The sequence below is a fragment of the Natrix helvetica genome, assembly GCF_964273705.1.
Source record: "Natrix helvetica genome assembly, chromosome: 1".
Taxonomy (NCBI): Eukaryota; Metazoa; Chordata; class Lepidosauria; order Squamata; family Natricidae; genus Natrix; species Natrix helvetica.
The window spans coordinates 101,288,960-101,311,138 of NC_138548.1; the positions used below are offsets into that span (position 1 = coordinate 101,288,960).

Consider the following 22,179-nt stretch of genomic DNA (forward strand, 5'->3'; position numbering starts at 1 on the left):
GTGGCCATGGGATTTGGTAACAAAGTTATGGGAAGGGAACCTTAATCCGGGTGCGCTCAAAAGGCTTTCGAGGAAGTTGCAATCACAAATTGGTTTAGCATTCTTGGACAGTTCAGCGTTACAAACGTTAAGTCATTTGGGATCCTTCCATGTTGCACGCTGGTTTTTGTTCACAACGTCCTTCCAAGTGTTGATACGTTTTGAGGTTAATTTGCTACTGCCCGCCTGGCTCCCCGGTTAGATTTTTGCTGGGAGGGGGCGGGGGGGAAGCTCCTTGGCCTCCGTCTCTTTTTCTCCCTCCTCGCTTCTTGGGGCTCCACCAATGGGGGAGCAAGGCCCGCCCAGCGCCAGGCTTTGGGCTAACACAGAGGTCTGCAAAGTTGGCTGTTTTAAGACTGGTAGACTTCAATTCTCAGAATTCTGGGAGTTGAAGTCCACCAGTCTTAAGAGCCAATTTTGCAGATCCCTGGGCTAATATGATTGATGCCCTTGGTGGACTTCAATTCTCAGAATTCTGGGAGTTGAAGTCCACAAGTCTTCAAGCTGTCAGGTTTGAAGACCCCTGGGGGTTTTTTTCTAAAGGGTTGGGGGTGCGAGGGTCTTGCAACTTGACAGCTTTAAGACTTGCATGCTTCAATGCCAGAGTTCCTGAGCCAACATGACTGGAGGAGGAATTCTGGGAGTTGAAGTCCACAAGTCTTAAAGCTGTCAGGTTTGAAGACCCCTTGGGGTTTTTTTCCTAAAGGGTTAGGGATGCAAGGATCTTGTAACTTGACAGCTTTAAAACTTGCGTGCTTCAAATGCCAGAGTTTATTGAAACTAAAAACAGTGTACCATCCTATGTATTTTCGGTTTTAAAAATGTGGCTCTCAAAATAAATTTCAATCGTGGTTTTGGCGAGATTTGGCTCAGTTGAAAAAAAAGGTTGCCTACCACTGCCCTAAACCAATCAAGTCCTAACAGAGAAGCCAGTGGCTTGGATTATTAGGGGAAGTTGACCCCTGAAGCGCCCATAGTGCACATTGAAGTTTCCACAGCCAATGACAGGAACGGAGTTTCCTTGGTAGTTCCTCAAATGGCAGCAGGCCGGCAGCAGCTGGTTCCGGCATAGGGACAGCAGAAGGGAGCACAGTGTATCCCACGACATTATCGACTTCGCTGATCCGGTATCCAGCTCCAAGGGACAGGGCTTGCCTTCCAGCTCGATAGTAATGTGAATTTTTCCAGTTCTGTTCCCCTCCGTGAATGCAGAGTCAACGGTCCATTCTTATACGTTATCGTTATTAATGCTAGCGCAGCAGTTAGTTTGGCGTATGCTGGTTTTGGCAGTGTTTGGACGGCTGACAGACGGTGATCCAATAGACCTATTGTCTGGTAGCCAACCCCGGCAAACACTAGGCAAGTGACCTTTTTTGCTGCAACGCTGGCACACGGCTGATATGAATTTGCACTGAGATCTCAGGTGTTTGCCATTGCAGCTTAAACACCCTTTCCAACCTCCTTTAGGTGCGGTTCCCCAGTTGTTGACTAGTTTGAGGCGACTGACATCAATGTCTGCTTCAGGGTCATCCTCTAAGCTCTCATTCTGGTGGTGGACTGACGATGCTTGAGAAGTGATGTTGGCAGCCAAATGGTATCACTGAAACTCTGAGATTGATTTTTCAGCCATTTCAGTCGCTTGCGCTTCATCAACGGCAATTTTCAGTGTCAATTCAGCTCACAAGGAGGCGCGTTGCAGACGCATGTCATTAAGACTGTAGATAAATTGCTCCAGAAATTCCTCGTCTAAGTCGCCAAATTCGCAGTGAATGGCCGCAGCCCTCAGAAAGGCAATGTAGCAGCTGATAGACTCATCTTCAGCTTGCGTGCATTTACGGAAAAGGTGTCTGCGGGAAAAACATGATGGCGTAGGGGCATAGTGTGCTTTCAGTTAGACAGCAACGAATCCCAGAGTATGGCATGCACAGGAGTCGGAGCTGCTAACGCCCGGGCCGTTGCGAACATGTCTGGGTCACAGTAACTTAGAAAAACCCCTCTCTTCCTTTCAAGGAAAAGACCAGTTAAGTTGTTGGTCTGAATAAAGCATTCAAATCATTCAAGGAAAGCCTCCCATGATTCCTTGTCTGGTCTGAATTCTGGAAAAATGTTTGCGGTAGCCATTGTTGATACTGCAGGCATTGATAATGCAGGTGGGTCAGTTAAAAACACCCTCGTTGCCAGTTTTATGTCTCTTCCTTAAGAGTACAATGAACTGAGGAGATGAGGTAACTGTAACTATTTATTAGCCCAACTGAAACAAGTAACGGAATCAACGAACTCTCCCGTCTGACAGCTCTTTATACCCGATCTGTCAGATGGACAACCAATAAGAAGACTAGGCTCTTTCCTTGAACCGGCACGGATGCGGTAACCAATCAGAGGACTCAACAGGTGGTCATGTGAATGGGTGGATATGGCTTGGCGGTCATGTGACCACGTGGGCAACAAGCAGGAACCCCACAGAGTCACAGAGAGCTTAAAAACAAACTATCACACTTTACACAAAAATAATACAAAAGCTACATAACTGATTCACACACAATGCAAAAGCAGCTGGACTTCACACGCAAAAAAGGTACCTACGATCCTGCGGCACAGCTGATTGTCACAGCTGATCAGAACCTTTTTAAAAAACTTTTTAAAGCATTTTTTTACTACCGGATTGGGAGAATCGCTAGCATTTTTACTACCGGTTTGGGCAAACTGGCCTGAACTGGTAGCATTTTAGCTCTCTGCCGCCACCAAAAAAACATTTTTACCTAATTACACATTTGGGAAGAACTGCTCTATATATGAACCCAGCCCTTGTTATTTATTTGACAAACCAAAGTTCAAAGTATAGGTTAAAATGCAGTCGCCTTTGGTGAGATGGGGGGCATATAAGTGTAAATAAATGAAAAAATAAACATGTGAACACTTCCATTTATTTACAGTAAATGAAAGGGGAATTATGAAAACTGGTACAAAGCGGAAACATTTGATTTCCTAATAAATAGTTTAGATGGAGTGAAAAGGTGAGTATAACATATTTTAAGAGGTTAAGACACAGATTTAGAACAACTGAACTAAGCAGAAAGTAAACTGAAAAGACAAGATTGGCCAGGATGTACTGAGTGAAAAAAAAATTGTTTTGAATGAATGACAGAAATGACTTTAAATGCTAAAAAGAACCCCCAATTTTATGTGTGATTCCAAATATTTCAGTTTTCTGTATTTATTATATTCTCTTCTGCAGAATTTTTAAGAATATCTAATAGATACATTGAAATAATTATTTTTAATTTTTAAATTAAATTAAGATGAAAGATGGGTCATAATTTCACCATGTTAACATAGTTAATAAATGACCCTGAAACAAATTACACTTGGAGAGGTTTAATATATAATTCTTAAATTTTAATTTTGGCTGAATATTGCTAAATCTCGCAGGGATGTTTGAGCGGTTGGGGATTTAATTTGTCTAAGAATTTGGCTAAGGTAGCAAAAACTATAATAAGATATTATCTACAGGAAGCAGCGGCAGTATGGTGAGAGGCTTCCTTTCTGCATTCCTTCGCTTTTGAATTGATGAACTTTTCAGCACTTTTAAAAAGTTAAACTTTCGGATCCCTGCTGGAGGTGCGGCTAGAGGGAGGGGGATTTCCCCCCCTCCCTCGGACAAGCGGCTTGAAAAGACTTTCCTTCCATCCCCAGAGAGGAGGAGGGGGGAGAGCCAACTAATGATGCCCCACCCCTATAAAAGTGATTTTCATTCGACCTAGCTCCAGAACTAATGGATGAACTGAGAACTTTTTGAACTTTTAAAAATTTTACTATGCCTCTGAGCCCAAAGCTGGCAGGGCAAGATGGCACACTTCCGTTGTCTTCATGAACTGTGAAACCTGACTCCACCTTTAAAATTCAGGCTTCCGGTCTTTGTCTCCGAGTCACCCAGAGGAATTTCTTGTGGATTGCTACTTTCTGAACTCTTTGGAGAAAAAAAACTTTCATCTACTGCTAGAGTGACTAAAGAAATCCCCATCTGTTTGGATCCTCTGCCTTCTGAATTCGCCTGCCTGCTCTACCTCTCCAGCTGCCCAGTCTCTACTTTGACTGATCTCCTTGCTTCATAAACCATGTCTCCAAAAAGACCACCTCCTGGAAAGCCTGGCTTTGCTACTTCTGCTCCAACGTCTGCAACGTCTAGTCCAGCTACACAGTCAAAGATATCAGAATTGATGCAACCCAAGACTACAGAGATAGACTTCCAACAAATGCTTCAACAAATTTTACAAGGCCAGGAGGAAATTAAGAAACAGTTAAGGGAAATGAAAGATGAAATTAAACAGAATCAAGCCCAAATCTTTAAGAACTCACAGAGACTGGACCTTGTGGAGGGTGGGGTGGCGGAGGCGAGGGGGGGGGTAGAGGCCTTACAGAAGGGGAACAAAGAACTTGATATCCAACAAATGAAAGCAGAGTTTGAAAGAATGTCCTTTTATCTTAGATTTCAAAATGTAATAGAAGCAGATGGGGAAAATATAAGGGACATTATGACTAACATTCTAGCTGAATACATACACAAAGATAAACAGCAGATGGAATGGGAGATAGATCTAGCTTATAGAGTGAATTCAGCATATGCCAGAACACATAATGTACCCAGGGAGGTTCATATTAAATTTCTTAGGAAAACCACAAGAGATGAAATTCTGGGTGTACAAAGGGGGCAAACACTGACATACCACGATAGGGAGATAACCATTCTAAAGCAGATTCCCAAAAAAATTAGGGAAAAAAGGAAAAGTTATTCGCAATTGGCGAATAAATTATACCAGAAGGGGGTGTGGTTTAGATGGTTGATGCCTGAAGGTATGCTGATATTCTGGGAGGAGACAAGAATCAGAATCAACACACCCATAGAGGCACAGGCCTTTATGGAAAAAAACAAAGCGAACCTAGAAAAAACAGATGACACTACAACGGTTATACAGGACACGGGAGGGGCCGGAGCTCTGCCAGCGGGGGGTGAAGGGGCAACACCAAGAAAGCTCAGATCACAAAAATAAATAAGAAAACCACAATGTTATAAACAGACCGAAAGTATTAATGAATTTACAACTAGACTATATATTATAATTATATAAACTGATTGAAAAGTATTTTTTCTAGAATTAATATGCTGATTTTTTTTATGACTATGTAATAAGGTTTGATATTTTGATGTAACCTAGGAGTCTGGAGGGAGGGGGCGTCTGCCATACTTGCAACTGCCAAAATTTGTAACTATTCCACTTACCCTTTTCCGCATAAATGTTTTTAAAAAAACCAATAAAACTTCTTGAAAAAAAAAAAAAAAAAAAAAAGATATTATCTACAGAACTAGAACAAAAGTTATGCTGCCAGAAGTTACTTATTTTACTAAGCAGTAATTGCACATTAAAGTGTTAGTAAAAAAGGTTCAAAAGTCAGATTCACTTAACAACTTTGTTATTAACTTAACAACTGCAGTAATTCCTTAACAACTGTGGCAAGAAAGGTCATAAAATGGGGCAAAACTCACATAGCAAATGTCTTGCTTAGCACTGAAAATTTGGTCTCAATTGTGGTTGTAAGTCAAGGACTACTTATGAATGAATGAATGAAAAAATGAAGGAAGGGGATACTTTGGAGATGCACTTACAGAGTCTGGATCTCTTTGTTGCTCTAGAAAAGCAGAAAATTCTACGAGTCTGAGTTTAGTTGTTCCAATAGATCGACCTTGCCAAGCTGGAACAGAGGGAGCTGGAGCTGACGCGGGTTCAAATCCTAAAAAAACAAAGAACCATCCTGTATGAAATTAACAAAGTTATTGGTTGTTCTAGACCAGGGGTCACTAACCTTTCTGACTTCAGGGACCGCTAAATTCATAAGTTTAAATCTCGCGGACCACTAATATGATCTGCCTAATGACTGGATGGGTGGACATGGCTAGGTGATCATGTATTTAATTATTTAACTGTTTTATGTATGTATTTTATAACGCATTTTAGTGACTGTACACCGCCCCGAGTCCCTTTCGGGAGAGGGGGCGGTCTATAAATACGAATAATAAATAAATAAATAAATAATAAATCATGTGACTGGGTGGGCATGGCCAAATCGGTATCACATCACGCCTCTACTTGCCCCTCCCTTCCCAGACACTCCTCGCCTGCCAGCCTGGGCTCCTTAGGGCCCCAACAGGAAGCAGTTGTTGGAGCTAAGCAGCTACCATGAAAAGGTGTTGGCAAAACAACTGGATGCAAATAATTTTTCTGTGGACCACCAACGTTTTCTCAACCACCATTTGGTGACTGCTGCTCTAGACAGTAAATGTTACGAGCTAATGGTAAGACTAGGCTGCCTTTTCTGAGGGAACTAATTTCATGCTGTCTTTTAAGGTCAATTGAAGGCACATTTGTTCACTCTGACATTTGCAAGATGACAACTGTCCCAAGACTAAGCTGCCTTTTCAGCTGTCTTTGACCTGAGCTGCATTTTTCATGCTGGTACGCCAATCGTGTTACCCTACAGTTGTATGAGAGTTTGCTTTATAATTACTCTGTGTGTGTGTGTGTGTGTGTGTTTGTGTGTGTGTGTGTGTGTGTGTAATGGTTTCAGAAAGTTCCTTTGGGAGGAAGAGTAGAATGAAATAAATGCATGAAATAAAATTTAAAAAAATAAGAAAAACAGCAATTGTTTACAGGGTCAACTTGACACTGCATTTTGATTTCACTGTTATTTTATTTTTTATTTTTTGCCAGCCAGGCCAGTTTGAATGATTCTAGCTGAGTTGCTGCTTCATTAATGCTTCCACCGTGCAGAATTCTGGAATACACATCAAACTACTGCTGTGCTCAGAAGCGGGAGCAGTTGTTAACCAAGCTCCATGCATATTCTGTAACTACTGATGAACGTGCAAGTAATTATGTACACAAGCTCACATACATATAGACTCATTATTGTTAACTAAATAAAGAGGCTACCAAACTCCCCTGCATATTTTGATACATGTTTAACAACCACAACCTGTGTTTAGCTCTAAATATAGGCTAAGTTCCATCCACCACCACCCCCCCACACACTACCACAAACAAATTAATAAATGTTACCTGAAATGGGAGTTGTGACTGTGGGCTGTATCGGGTAGGCCTGCTGAACGAATGGCTTTATGCTGAAACAAACCAATGGACGATGAAATCACGTTACTTAGAATAATTATTACTAAAAAAAAAAATCTGCTAAAAAAAAATAATTATTACTAAAAATATTTCTTCTCGTTTCAATCCACTCCAGTGCAATAATATTTATTGTACATATTGTTTTGTATGAAAAATAGAACCTTAATAAATGCTACTGACTAAAAAATAAAAATAAAAGGGGGGGGGGAGATTCTGTCAAGGAGCATTTGGTTTTAACTCGGCTACAAGCTAGCCACAAACAACCTTTGGATCCTTACTGGGAATCATGATTATCATCTGCATCACAGATCTGTCATTGTGCTTGCCTTTTTATGAGTAACACATGGACCCAGTTTTAACTCTGGGAGATTTAAGGTGGCAGGATTCTTTCTTTCTTGCACTACAAGCAAGGCCCATGCAAAGCTTCATGGGAGTGCTTTGCTATGACAGCAAAGCAATTCATTATTTGCACCTTGCTACCTCTAACAGCAAATGGGCTGGCCACACTATCTCACTTTGAGGCTTCCTCTGACAGATCCCAGGAAGGGAGTGAAGAGGCTTCTTTACTATACATGTACAGAAGTCTCTTTCAGATACAGGGAACGAGGCTTAGAGCAATGCACAATATCTCCCAATGCACTGTCCTACCTTCTTGTCTTGAGAAGGAATTGCATTGCCTCTGGGCTGCAAAGTGACTTGCCAAGGCATACGCAAACTACCTCCCACAAGCCTACTAAAGAGAGGTCCTGCCCCCACCCTCAGCTGCTCTAGTTGCTTTAATTATGGTGCCAAGCTCACTACTATGATTCATTGGTCAAACATATGCACAAAGTCCAATTACTCAAAGCATAAACCAGAAATACTCATGCCTTTTTAAGTAATTGATTAGGTGATTTCCTGGACATTCAAAAAATTATCATATGCAGCTAGACTGGGAGTGGACTTCTGGGTTATATGTTTCTTCTTAAATAGCTTTCAACGTTTTTATTTGCTTTCTTTTAAAATGTACCTATTTTTCAGCCAAGGTATTCACAGCAGCCTATTGAGTCATATAAAATGATGTTATATGCACAAAACATCTAAACTGAAATATGTCCACCATTTGCAGCTCTTAGACCTCAAAAAAATGGATAGAGTCCAAATTCTGTCCTTTCTGGCTGCGTTTTTAAAGTTATGGTGAGTGTAAGACATGAAATGGTGAATGAAAAGGCCACATTTTTACCCTCAAACTCTGAAACCCATCCATTCCTTGTTTACTTATTAAGATTAAATATCTGTCCTTTGCCAATTTTTGAATGTGACCCTTGACATCCTGCACAAGAGATGTTAAGGATATGCCATAAATCTTTTCACATGTATTTTCCTTGACATTAAATAGTAAAGGGAAAACCTATCTTCAGTTAATATGTGGAGTGTGTGTGTGTGTGTGTGTGTGTGATTGGTGACCTGCTGAACAGAAGAAGACACCAAGCCTAATTCTGTGATCTGGTGTTTGTTGAATGTACAGCCTAGAAACGTGATGGCGAACCTATGGCACGTGAGGTGTTGTCAGGGCATGCGAGGTGTTGCCCTGTCAGCTGGCCAGCGTGCATGCGCGTGCTGTCCAGCTGACTTCAGCCTTTGTTTGAGACCGTTTTTTGCCATTCGGAGGCTTCCTTGAAGCCTCCAGAGTGTGAAAAACCGGCCCTACGGGCAAACCAGAAGTTTAGGGACTACTTCCAGTTTGCTCGTAGGGCTGGTTTTAGCCCTCCAGATCTTCCGGAGGCTTACCTGAAGGCTCCGGATGACAAAAAAAAACCCTACGAGCAAACCAGAAGTCACTTCTGGGTTGCTCATAGGACCGGTTTTAGCGCCCCCCCCCCGGGGAGTCTTCAGGGGCCTCAAGGTGTTTTTTGCTCTCTGGAGCCTTCAGGGAAGCCTCCTGAAGGCTCTGGAGGACAAAAAACGGCCCTATGGACAAACCAGTAGTCACTTCTGGTTTGCTCATAGGGTCGTTCTTTGCCCTCCGGAGCTTCAGGGAAGCTGCTGAAGCCTCCGGAGGCGGGGGAGGCTGTTTCTGCGCCCCCCCCCCAAGCTCCTATAAAGCCTCTGGAGACTGGGGAGAGCAAAAAAAGCATGCCAAAAATGGGGGGAGCACAGGTCGTGTGCACATGCATGCTGGGGTCATGCGCATAGCATTATGGATGTGGCACGCCCACACACAATCCCCCTGCGCTCCCCCCGCTTTGGGCACACGAGCCAAAAAAGGTTCACTATCACTGCCCTAGAATGAACTATGATAGGACAAAAGAGAAACAAGAAGCAGTTGCGGTCTTAGCCCTAACTTGCAAAGTTCTTAAACTAGGAAGACAATTTGATCCTTCTGTGCCACATCTGACACCCCCCCACACCTAAAAAAGCAACCTAAAAGTGGTAGGGAATAACTCTTGTGTATCATTTTTATTTCCAAAAAATTCTTTAGGGACCAACCCAAACTATGGGCTTGCTAAAAAAAAATCTACGATTCATTGGTTTGAATGAATGTCCTACTTGCCCAGAAAACACAAAAGTCAGGTGGTAAAAGTGGGAACATATGTGCATGTTCATAAATTATTCTTTTCTAACTGTGTACATACCCCTCCCTCATAGCAGCCATTATATAGGTGTGCCTGAAGTACCTCTCAAAACTGAAAATCAGTCCTCTGGACCAAAAATATTATCTTTCCTTCTTCTACTAGCTATTGTTTAAGTTGTTGCCTTCTAAATTAAAAATAATAACTCTTCCCAATTAATGCTATTTTTTAAAAAAAATTCAGATTGATGTCATTTATTCTAGGTAAAATAAAGCAGGCCATGGCTTCACCTGGAAATAACAGTACCAAATATAACAAGCATTCTACAGACTGCATAAGCATGACTAACAAGGAAAATTACAGCTATAACGTGATTGGTTGTTCTTTATCCGTGATATTGTTCAGCCTGATTTCTGTTGCAGTGAGAAACTGGGTCTGAGATGTTTGTAGCCCCTTTTCCCCCAAGCTCCTATCACTTTATGAACTACAGCTATTCCCGAAGTTACTATCCTACTATTGCTTAGGCTAATGTGTACGTTTTGACTGTGCTTCTTAATTAAATGTATAGAAGTAAGGAACTAAATCCATTTACCAAAAGCCCGAATTTCCCATCCAATAACACTATGTAATTAAAATAGCTCAAATCTCAAAACTGTGATAATTAATGACAATACAGGCAGTGCTTACTTAATAATTGGGAGCAGAATTTCTTTGGCAAAATGGTCTTGTCATAATGAGCAACATCATGAAACTGCATCGGGAACAGGAGTGACTTTACCAGAGCACCTTGCAAACTCCTATCAGTTTCCTCATTGGCTTCGTTATTTATTGATCAAATTTAGAGACTGCCCTTCTCACTCAAAGACTGACAACGGGTGGTGTACAATTAAAATATTACTTGTGAGAAGCCGGAAAGGAAGATTGCAAAAGGAAATCACGTAACTGTGAAATATTGCAACTCTGTAAATGTGAACTGGTTTCCAAAAGCCCAGATCACCTGACCATGGGTGACTGGGTCAGCCACAATTTCAAAAACCAGCCACAAATCCCCTTTGCTCAGTGCCATCATCATTTTGAATGCTCATTGACCATGTTGCTGTAACTGCGAGGACTATCTGTAGGGTAGAAATGTTTGGGGAAATTTTTTAAATTTCAGGAATTAGTAATTTTACAGAAAAGTTTGATCACGCAAATGCTGCATACCAGTTGGTTTACTACTTTCTTCATTTATAGGAAAAGGAACTAAATTCTATTGGACTGGTAAGCATCATTTCAAATAACAGATGGTCCTTGTTTAGAGACCTCAGTTGGCACTCAATCATTAAGTGAAATAGTCATTAAATAAAACTGGGACTGTAATTATGATCTTATTTCAACTTTCCTTTGTTTTATAGACTAGTTTTATTTATTTACCGTATGGCACGTGTTAGCCAGAGATCACTGAGGTGGCTGTGTGCCTCTGTAAAAGGATGTGTTATCTTTTACCCGCGGGATGCCTGGATGCCGGTAGGCAATCAAGGGAGGCTCCTTTCTTATCCCTTTGCGATTTATTCACTCACGGGAATTGAACCGCTAAGCTACCGACCTCAGCAGCGCGCAGGCCCAGCATCTTACTACATGAGCCACCGTGGCCCCTACAGACTAGTGAAGACTGTCAACACAAGAATTGAACACTAAGTTACTTTTTCATCACTGTTGTGATGCAAACAGTTGCCAAATGAGGCAATTGCTGCCTGAAAGTGCAATCGGGAAAATATTCCATATTATCACGTATGTAAACAAACATACAAAACCAGAGATGCCTGTTTCTTGATTTCCAACTTACTCCTGAGAAGATCCGGGCTGTCCTGTTTGTAGCATCCCAGGCCAAAACTAGATTGGAGTAAAAGGAAAGAGAAAAATGAAACACAGAGATTTAAAGTGTAAAAGTTGCTTTCATGAAAGCACATTTTTAACCCAAAAGATATATAACGGAAAAGGGGAAGAACCTTAAATAGATAAGTTAACTAATTTAGACATATCCTGCCAAACACTTCTGGGGAAATATATATATTTATTTGAGCCAATCAACTTACTCCAGGTGCTCCAGGGAACGTCGGACGGGGAATTCCTGGCAAACCCAACTTATTGTGAATCGCTGTTGCAGACACTATTTGAGCAGAGGACATGGCTGCCATGTGCTGAAGTGCTTTGTCCTTTGCAGTCTGATCCTTTAACATGACAATTACAGGCAATCATTAATAGTCCGGACTCGACAAAGCACACTGAACAAGCACAGTTAGAAAGCATATGTGCTAAAATTAAACGGCACAGGAAATCTGAAAAATACAGAGCATACCATGCAGAAAAATGTAGCTTGGGGGAAGATAAAATACATTCCAATTGCATCAGGGCAAAGTTCTTTGCTCAATATTATTATGTTTAATTCTGAAAAAGATTCTCTACTGAAAAAGAGTAGTAAGTCGACTGAATGAGAATTGAAAAGTGGGGTGATGCCGCAACAAAGTAGGAAAGAGCCTATGTGCGATGCTGTACCATACTGAAAATGAAACTCTGAAGCAGCAACAAAGTCCCATTTCTAGTGTGGAATAAAGTTTTGGGTTTAAATATGTATACATCTGTAGACTGTAAAATAAATGTAAATCTTCTGCACATTAAACCTCATCTAACTTTTATTATTTTCAGGCAGCCTAAAAGCTGTTTTGATGGCTGCTGTGTGTACAACAAGGAGAAATAGGTAAATGTTCGCCTCACACATATGTGCTAGTTGTTCCCGGCTCTAGGGGGTGGTGCTCATCTCCATTTCAAAGCCGAAGAGCCAGCACTGTCCGAAGACGTCTCCGTGGTCATGTGGCCGGCATGACTAAACACCGAAGGTGCATGGAGCACTATTACCACAAAGTGGTCCCCATTTTTCTGTTTCCATTTTTTACGTGCTTTCAAATTACTAGGTTGGCAGAAGCTGGGACAAGTAACAGGAGCTCACTCCGTTACGTGGCGCTAGGGATTCAAACTGCCAAACTGCCAACCTCTCTGATTGACAAGCTCAGCGTCTTAGCCACTGAACAACCACGGCCCTAAGGAAAAATAGGACAGTGCTATAATGCAAGGCACAAGTTTGCAAGAATTAGAGCAAGTCTTATCTGAAGTGGTTGAAAATGTAGCAGAGAATTCAATGCATCCAGCCCTAGTTAAGTGCCTACAGACCCTGCCTGCTTCTTTAAAGAATATACATATGCACTGAATATTTTCTTAAGAAATGAGGCTTAAACACGTAGGATGGACTCGACCTTAAAGATTGATCTATAGAAGAAGAATCATAAAATAAATATCCAGACACTTGGAAACATTCAATTCCAAACATCATTCAATTAAAAGTATTTATCTATTTTAGTTATTTTTATACCACCTTTATTATTTTTACAAATAACTCCAAGTGGTAAACATATCACACGCATCTTCTTCCTCTTATTTTCTCCACAACAACAACCCTGTAAGGTGGGTTGGTCTGAGAGAGAGAAAGAGAGACTGTCTCAAGGTCACCGAGCTGCTTTCAGGGCTAAGGAGGGACTCGGAACTCACAGTCTCCAGTTTTTTGGCCTGGTGCCTTCACCACTAGCCCAAAATGGCTGTAGCAATGAAGCACGTCTAGAAATAGAGTGATATGCCTAGATGCCCTCCGGACTACACTGTAATTGTGGGCAACTAGAGCAAGAATCAGGACATGAGAAATTAGCACATTGTAGTAAATTATAATGTAGTTGGTTTAGTTTTGGATAAGAAATCTGAGTGCATAAAGCATGATTTATTTTAGGATAATAAATTATAGACTTAAATTAAGAGTTTGTTATTGGCTAACTGACTGCAATTCTATCTTGAGCACAATGTGCAAAGAGGGATACAGGATTTGTGGGATTCCGTCTGTCTTTGGGTTTCTTTTCTAGCCTAATCCTCTAATCCAGGGGTGTCCAAACTTGGGAACTTTAAGACTTGTGGACTTCAACTCCCAGAATTCCCCAGCCAGCATGGAGTTGAAGTCCACAAGTCTTAAAGTTCCCAAGTTTGGACACCCCTGCTCTAATCAATCCAGAGGGTGCAAGAAAAGAGAGGAAACAAGCTAGGAATTAGCTAACAATTATTTTGCACATCCCAAAGATTGATTCCACTTTCTTCAATAATAAATCTATGAACACAGCCACTTGTTGTCTCTTATTTCCTAATGTCCTAAGATATAAGACTTGCCTTGTTAATGGCACAAAGACAATAATCTATGTGCCCATAAACTAAGCTTGGATTGGCCACTCTTGAGTCATAGAACTTAACTAGCCCAACTTCCATCTTGGGACCAAGAGATCTGGATTCTGGCTTAACAATCTCTAACACATTATGTCAGTGGCTGTTGCACGGCAAGAATTGCTAGTTTAACATTTCCCTTCCTGTCTTCCAGGAAGACAGAATAACTGTTTTAAAAGGGAATGTCGTTGCTAAACGAATGCAAGTTCTGCGTAGGACTGGAATAATGCCTGCATGGCTGACCCCTGTACTGTATTATATACAAGCCCACCTTGGAATCAGCATGTCTGAAGGGTAACAAACCAAGCTATCAAGGTTAAAAACTAAGAACCATTTATGAATTATAGTTCTAAATATGGACTGACACTGCGCTTGAAGTTTGGATTTCTCTTGAGATGTTTAATATCCACATCTTTGTTTGATTTATTAAATAAGGACAGAATTCTTGAATTAGACAAATTTCTATTAATTCATTCTGACTCACTGAAATTAAAGTGATTATTATTGAATAATATGATTTTAGAAAACTTCTGAAGGGTTAAATGCAATGTTTTAACGTGGAGGATTAATCTTAATTCAGTTTATTTACTGTTATACTACTTAAGAGTCTCTTTTTGCTTTGATTTTCTTTTCTTTTTTTACTGAGATTTTAAACCTCTACTAAATAAATCTTGAAGTAAGAAAGAAAAGAAAATGTGCATGCTTGGATATATTGCTGCCAAGAGCCTGCATATAAAAGATGAGGGGTTCATATGATGTGGAGAAAGCCAGTTGCTACAGAGAGATGCATTTGATTGATAGCATCCATGCATTTGTGTCATTCACACATAGATTCCACCTGTGTGAGGTTTTCCCATTGAGCAGCAGCATCCTTGGACTTACAAGCTGTGCATGAATGGACTGAAACGGGCAATGTTCCAAACAAATACTAGCCAGGCACTGATTTATTGACAATTAGAAGTTACATCATATGCATTCACATTTTTCTCACAGATCATTTATTACTACCGCTATACAAGCAGCAGAAGAATTGATTTTAATGGAAGTGAGATAATTTACATTTTACTTCAAAAGTTTAACACCATGGGACAAATCATGGTTTTAGGAACTGATCAACTTTGGATGTAAGACTGAATAATGAAGGGAGAGAAGCACTAAGAGGCAAACCTATAATTACAAGCAAAGTTGCAAGCATGCTGGCTAGGAATGCATGCCATCCAATGTGGAATACAGATTCACACAAGTATTCCCTTGAAAGCTCATACAGAGTAATGAGAAGTGAGAAGCTTTTTAATTTGAACAGCTCCTTTAGAAGCAGCACAGGCTAATAGTATAATTAAAGCTACTAAAAAGAATATATATATATATATGTATACATATATATATGGCCACACATACACATATGTATACATACATATATACATATCTCTGCCAAGCATAGCTAAAGTATATATTTGTTTTACTGACAATACTTACCATGCTTGTTACCTGGATGTAACAACAAAAAGTTTGTTAAAATGTTTCTATATAAGTGCAATTTCTTAGCAAAATAGGCTACAGCAAAATTAAAAAATAGAAGGGGGTTGGAATTCATTCGGTATTTACAGGAATGTTAAATTTTCACCATGAAGCAGATTCATTGAAAGAAGAGGGAAAAGGGGATTTAAGAATAGACATGTTGATAATTTTAATAAAATTAAACACTTTGTTTTGGCAACACTGCCAGAAGATTTAAGACACTGCTGGTGGAAGTTCCTGTATCAAAAATGAGATGCTGCCTATTTTAAGCTAGCTGATGGGGGGTGAGTGGGGTGGATTGATGACAGGAGAGCAGCTGCTTATAGTAGTCTTCTTCCGTCCATCCTGCACAGAATACGAGACCGAAATCTGATCTGGCATAATGTTCCAGAAATGGCCCTAGCACTTGTGGACCCATCTGTAAGCTGTTGTTGCAGATAGAGGGGAGCTACTGAGAACAGCGTGGTTGCAGAAGGACCAGGAAATATACTGGTTGGGGATGAGAAAGAACCTATTCAAAAAGCTGACCAACTCTCTGACCAATTGTGTTACCTAAGTTTTGGGATCTTTTATTATCATTTTAAATATGAAAAATAAGTAGTACTGGTTCTAAATCACGCCTTATTTTCTGTACACTTATTCTAAAGCTCATCACAACCACAGCCTATCCACACAAAATTTTAAGTGCCAGAGTCGAGCTATGGACATTCATCTCAGCACCTAAGCCTCCAAAGACATCATGAGATGATGATGATAATGATGATTCATTGCATGGTCAGCCAGATGTTCAGAACTGGGTTTGGCATTTTTGTCTACCTATTGACCCCTTATCAAGGACCTGGGATGGGGAATTTGTCAATGCCAATGGTGTTGCTCCAGTTGTTTTTGGATTGAACCCAAGGAGCCTATTACTATTGGCACTACCCTTGCTTGCCTTTGCCATAGTCATTCTATTTCTATGTCTTTGTATTTTGTTATCTTCTCCAGTTCTTTCTCTTCCATTCTGCTGTCTACAGGCACTGCCACATCCACTATCCAGACTTTTTTTGTCTTTCTTATCGACAACTCTTAAGTTCTGGTTATTATGTGCAAGGGGCCTGTCTGTCTGAATTCTGAAGTCCCAAAGTAATTTAACTTCTTCATGTTATGATGCCACTTTTTATACATATAACATAAAGCAGCACAAACACGTAATGCCTCCCTCCTGTTCCCCCCTCAACAACCTCCTTACCAGGTAGGTTGTGGCTGTGAGTGTGGCTCTCATGTCTAAAGGAGAGCTGCTAGGCCAGCACTTAACCACTATACCAATCTCCATTATTTTCATATTATACCCTGTCTAGCCAGTCAAAGACATTCATAACAACTATTAATTGGGAAAGCAAGGTCAAATGTGCAGATTCATTTTTATATTTGGAGAATGTAATGGTAGGCTTCATCTGAAACACTAAAGCTTTATATTTTAAACCTTGGCTTACCATAAATCACAGTTGTCTGACTAAACTATCGTCCTACTATCTGCACATGATGCTGAGATGTAGTAGGTGGGATCAAAGTAAACATTAAGCCATAATATTAAGCTGTAACAAGGTATGTGTGTACCAAGTAACAAAGCTATTTACTTTGCAGCGTTTCATTTCCAGACTTACTACGCTGATTCAGATTCTAGAATCCTGGCATTACTATATCTTTATGAGCGTGTCAGAGCAAACTAATAGATTTTGCATCTTTAAAAAAAAGATATATACTACCAACTAATATTTGTTGCTATGCCTATGGCAGTTGGCTTGACTGCTTGATTTCTCGCATAAAGTTATCTCTAGCAGATAATGTTCTTGTTTGTTCTGGAACCAATAATGATCACCACCCTCTCTCCCGATAGATAATTTTTACCTATTTGGGGATATCTGCAGGACCAAACAGATACCTCTGTTTTGAAAGTAAGGAATAGAGAAGATTTGGCCTTCTGTCTTAATTTGCAGTTCTGGCGTAACTCCTAAGAACTGATTAAATCACTCATTAAAATGCTATATGATGTTTGAGCAACTAGTGAAGAAGTCTACATCCAATTAAAACTGGATGGGGAATTTAGGCAAGGAGATTAGCAGTAATTACCTAAACTGGAATTTGGCCAAGATACATGACTTAACACCCTTGTTCTCCACCTCTGAGTGCACTGGGATCTTTAATGAACACAAGTAATCAAGACCTTGACTTCTTAAGAAAACGTGCATCTATTTTCGCTGTCAGTTATGCAGCATTTCATATGAAACAGCTTAATTAGAATAAGGTAAAATTATGAAGCTGCTAGTACAAATTTGAATAGAAATTTGACATGAATTATTAACTTAAACTATTAAATCATAGATTAATCTTCCTTAAAACCTTGGAGCAAAGTAGCATTCACTTGGACAGCCATGAAAATATTTTTTTCTTTTTTTAAAAAAAATCCATAAATATTTAGGCTCTATTAAAATAATTGCAAACACAGACAAATATTCTGTACCATATTTCCCAAAGAAAATATACCTCCAGTGAAACTAGTTGCCGTAGCACACGCTCCTACACTATTCTGGTCTCTGTCAATCCCACCCCACTTTTCAGGGTGGAAAAGGATTAAATTTGATCAAATGTATCAAGCCTAAAGCACGAGTCCAAAAAATAAAAATAAAAATTGTTGATGGTTATGATCGCTCAGACTGCTGCAATTAATCTACAGTTCTTTATTTGAGTTCAGATTCACACATAATGTGAACACAGGTAAAAATAAAGAATCAAAACAGCTGCTCTAATTCGTAATATGCATGTAGTGGACTGAAATTGAGATACAGGGTTTATCCTTGTACAGATAGTCCTGGATTTATGACCACAAATGAGGTCAAAATTTCCGTTGTTGTTAAATGAGACAGTTGTTAAGTGAGGGTTAGGGTTAGGGTGCACTATCTAAGGGGCTGTCGCAAAGAAGAGGGGGTCAATCTGTTCTTCAAAGCACCTGAACGCAGTGGATGGAAACTAATCAAGGAGAGGACCAAACTAGAACTGAGGAGAAATTTCCTGTCAGTTAGAACAATTAATTAGTGGGACAACTTGCCTACAGAAGTTGTGGGTGCTCTAACACTGGATGTTTTCAAGAAGAGATTGGACAACCATTTGTCTGAAATGACATGGCTTTCTGTCTGAGCAAGGGGTTGGATTAAAAGTCTTCCAAGATCTCTTCCAACTCTGTTTTTAGTAACCTAATTGTTAACACAATCTGGCTTCCCCATTGGTTTTGCTTATCAGAAGGTTGCAAAAGGTGATCACATGACCCTGGGACACCGCAACCATCATAAAACATGAGTCAGTTGCTAAGGGTCTGAATTTTGATCACATGATCATGGGGATTCTGCAATGGTCATAAGTGTGAAAAACATCCATAAGTCATTCTTTCCAGTGTCTTTGTAACATCAAACTATTACTAAACAAACTATTGTAAATCAAGGACTACCTATACTTATAGCAGATTCTCTTATGAAACTGGGAACCTGAATACATGTAGTCCTCAACTTACAACTGTTCATTTAGTGATGGTTTGAAGTTACAATGGCACTGACAAAAGTGACATGACCATTTTTCACACTTACAACCATTGCAGCATCCCAATGTTCATGTGATTTACATTCAGATGCTTGACAACTGACTCATATTTATGACAGTTGCAGTGTTCAGGAGTCATTTTGCGATCTTTTGACAAAGTCAATGGAAAACCCAAATTCATTCAACAACCATGTCACTAATTTAACAACTGCAGTGATTCACTTAAAAATGTGGCAGGAAAAGTCGTAAAATGGGACAAATTCACTTAACAATTTTTTTCATTTAACAACATAAATTTTGGCCTCGATTGTGGTCATAAGTTGAAGACTACCTATAGATGTGGGATTTTTTTTTTACTTTTTATTACAAATAGCACTATTGACCAATCAATATTGTATGAATTTTAAGAGTTTTCTACATTAATTGGTGATGAAATCATAATCCTTCATTATATAATACATTGTAATTAAAAATGGAGAATAAAAAGCAGAATTTTGGAAGAAATTGGGATTAGAAATATTCAATTAACAAAGGGACTGAATATTTATAAAGGTGTTGGGGGCAGGAGTAAAAACATTTTGAGAAACCAAACACCCTAAACCCCAACCTGATAATTTCATATGCTATGTAGGATGATAATTGTAGTTCAATATAACAGGAGAGAACCAATGCAATGTATTCATGTAGTCATAATATAAACAAATATTTTTTAAATGAATTGAATTTTAGGGTTTCCATTGCTTTTGAAAAAAATTACCAGAAAAATAAAATATGATCAGAAGATTCCACTTTTTAAAACCATGGAAGTATTTACTGAAAGTTATATAATAAGAAACTGATTTTTTTTTCATGTAAAACTGTTGTTCTCCCTTAAATAATTTAAGCAGTCTAATATGCTCTTAGGCAATTAATTTTGTATTTCAAAAAGATAAAAAGGATATTTAATTTAAAATTTGAAAGCATATATTGGTGTGGGTGTACAATATTATATAATATATATGATATACCCACAAACATATGAATTTAAAAATGATAAAAGTAAAGAAAAAACAACCTGCAATTTATTAAAAATGGCTTTTATAGTGAAGCAGAAAATATGAGCATAGTTTCTTAATAAGTAATTTCAGAAATCTTATTCCTGTTCACATATAGTATTGATTTGAATAATGGAAAGAGGGGTGGAGGAGGAGGAGGAGGAGGAGGAGGAGGAGGAGGAGGAGGAGGAGGAGGAGGAGGAGGAGAGAACAACAACAGAAACAAACAACATGCCATGGAAGTATGCAATTATTCTAAACAAAAGACAGTAGAATAATTGTAGCCATGATCTCCAATTTTCTTATTATCAGAGAAGACAGTGGAAGACACAAAAGCTGACTATTTCAGCCAGCAATAGCCAGTGCCGAAAAAAGAAAGCACATTCAAAAGCTGTCCCAACTTGCTACTTAATGAGGAGCAATTAATCCATCTTATTGTATTTCAAAAAGCAGAGGACTCCATTCACATCAAAGAGAATTTTCCAAGGCTTTCATTATTATTTTTCAATAAAGAGAAACTACACAGAGCTATCTTTAGAAAGCAGACAACAGTGTTTTCTTTTTACATGCAAACAGTATGGAATGCCCACTAATGGATATCAAATCATTGCATACATGTGAACAGTAGGTATTTTTTTAAATTTTGTTTAATGAATTCCTAATGGATACTGAAAATGAAGCAAAAATATTAGTTAAATGTTACTGTAGACCAGTGCAAAATGAGGAGCTGCAGCATTTCCTATCGTGGTGGTGGGGGTTTAAAAGGAGGAACCCAAATTTCTGAATCGATCAATGAAGCTATTATCAACAGAGTTCAAAAAGCTTTTAGCCCATATTGGGGATATTTCTATAATATAGGTAAAAATCCTGGATCTGGAGAATTGCTTTCTACAATAATGACAAAACTGCAAAGAACAGTAGTGTGCTCCTAATACTCAGCAATTTGAACTCAGGCCCTTTCAGTGCACTCCTTCTAATACATATTCACTACATATCTTTTGGATAACTAATCAGTCATAGAGTTGCTATGAAAATTGCAGGCTATAGGCCAGTGATGGTGAATCTTTTTTTAATGGCGTGCCGAAATTGTGTTCGCTCGTGTACGCCCACACCAATTCAATACTCCCCGCCCACCGGTGCATACACAAGCGACATCCCCTCCCATGCGCATGCACGCACAATCCCTCCCTAGGCTCCGGAAGCTTTCCTGAAGCATGGCAAGGGTGAAAATGGCCTCCCCTGGAAGCCGGAAATGCATCGTTTCCAAACTTCCGGTTGGCTCGTTGGGGTTGCTGTTTGTCCTCCCCAGCCTCTGGAGGCTTTCCTGAAGTCTGGGGAGGGCAAAAAATGCCCTCAATGAGCCAACCGGAAGTTCGGGAATGAACTTCCAGTTGGCCTGCTGGGCCTGTTTTTCGCCCTCCCCAGCCTCCGGAGGCTTTCCCCTGGTCCTCCGGAAGGCCAAAAACCAGCTGGCTGGTGCATGTATGCGTGTCAAAGCTGACTGTTGGCATGCCAGCAAAGATGACTCCGTGTGCCACACGTGCCATAGGTTTGCCATCACGGCTGTAGGCTGTTCAGTTTACCTACTAAATGTGTGAAAGTCAGAAGTTGGCCTGTAGTTTTATTCCCACTATCAACCCCTAAATATTGACAGTTGAACTCTTATGAACTACTCATAATTCGGAAGCATAGATTTTGCTTTGTAATGACTGAATGGAGTTAGTCATACTATGGTATAGAAATGCTATGGTTGTCCGCCCTCCTCTTTTAATGCTTAAAAGAATATTATTCCTATTAATGGTTTTGAAATTTTCAATGTGTTTTAAAATTTGCTGTTGTCCTTGATACTTATTCCTCTTGAGATGATTTAAAAAAAAAGAAAAATGTATGTTGTCTTCCTTCACCAGGTATTTCAATCTCATGAAGCTATGAGCAATGAAGAAACCTTCCCCCAGGTAGCCTGAAAATACACCTGGGAAAACTTTGCAG

The 22,179-nt window shown here is 39.7% G+C and overlaps 1 protein-coding gene across 5 annotated transcripts in view; it reads right to left on the reverse strand.

Moving 5' to 3' along the window:
• TEAD1 (TEA domain transcription factor 1) overlaps positions 1–22,179 on the reverse strand; it is a 219,176-nt gene that overhangs the window by 43,268 nt on the left and 153,729 nt on the right. For all 5 annotated transcript variants that reach the window (XM_081936859.1, XM_081936856.1, XM_081936860.1 and 2 more), the window contains 4 exons: positions 11,848–11,982; positions 11,598–11,644; positions 7,152–7,213; positions 5,702–5,826 (listed from right to left, as the gene is read on the reverse strand). In XM_081936859.1, coding sequence (XP_081792985.1) covers positions 5,702–5,826; positions 7,152–7,213; positions 11,598–11,644; positions 11,848–11,982 — 369 coding nt within the window. The remainder of the gene's footprint in view (positions 1–5,701; positions 5,827–7,151; positions 7,214–11,597; positions 11,645–11,847; positions 11,983–22,179) is intronic.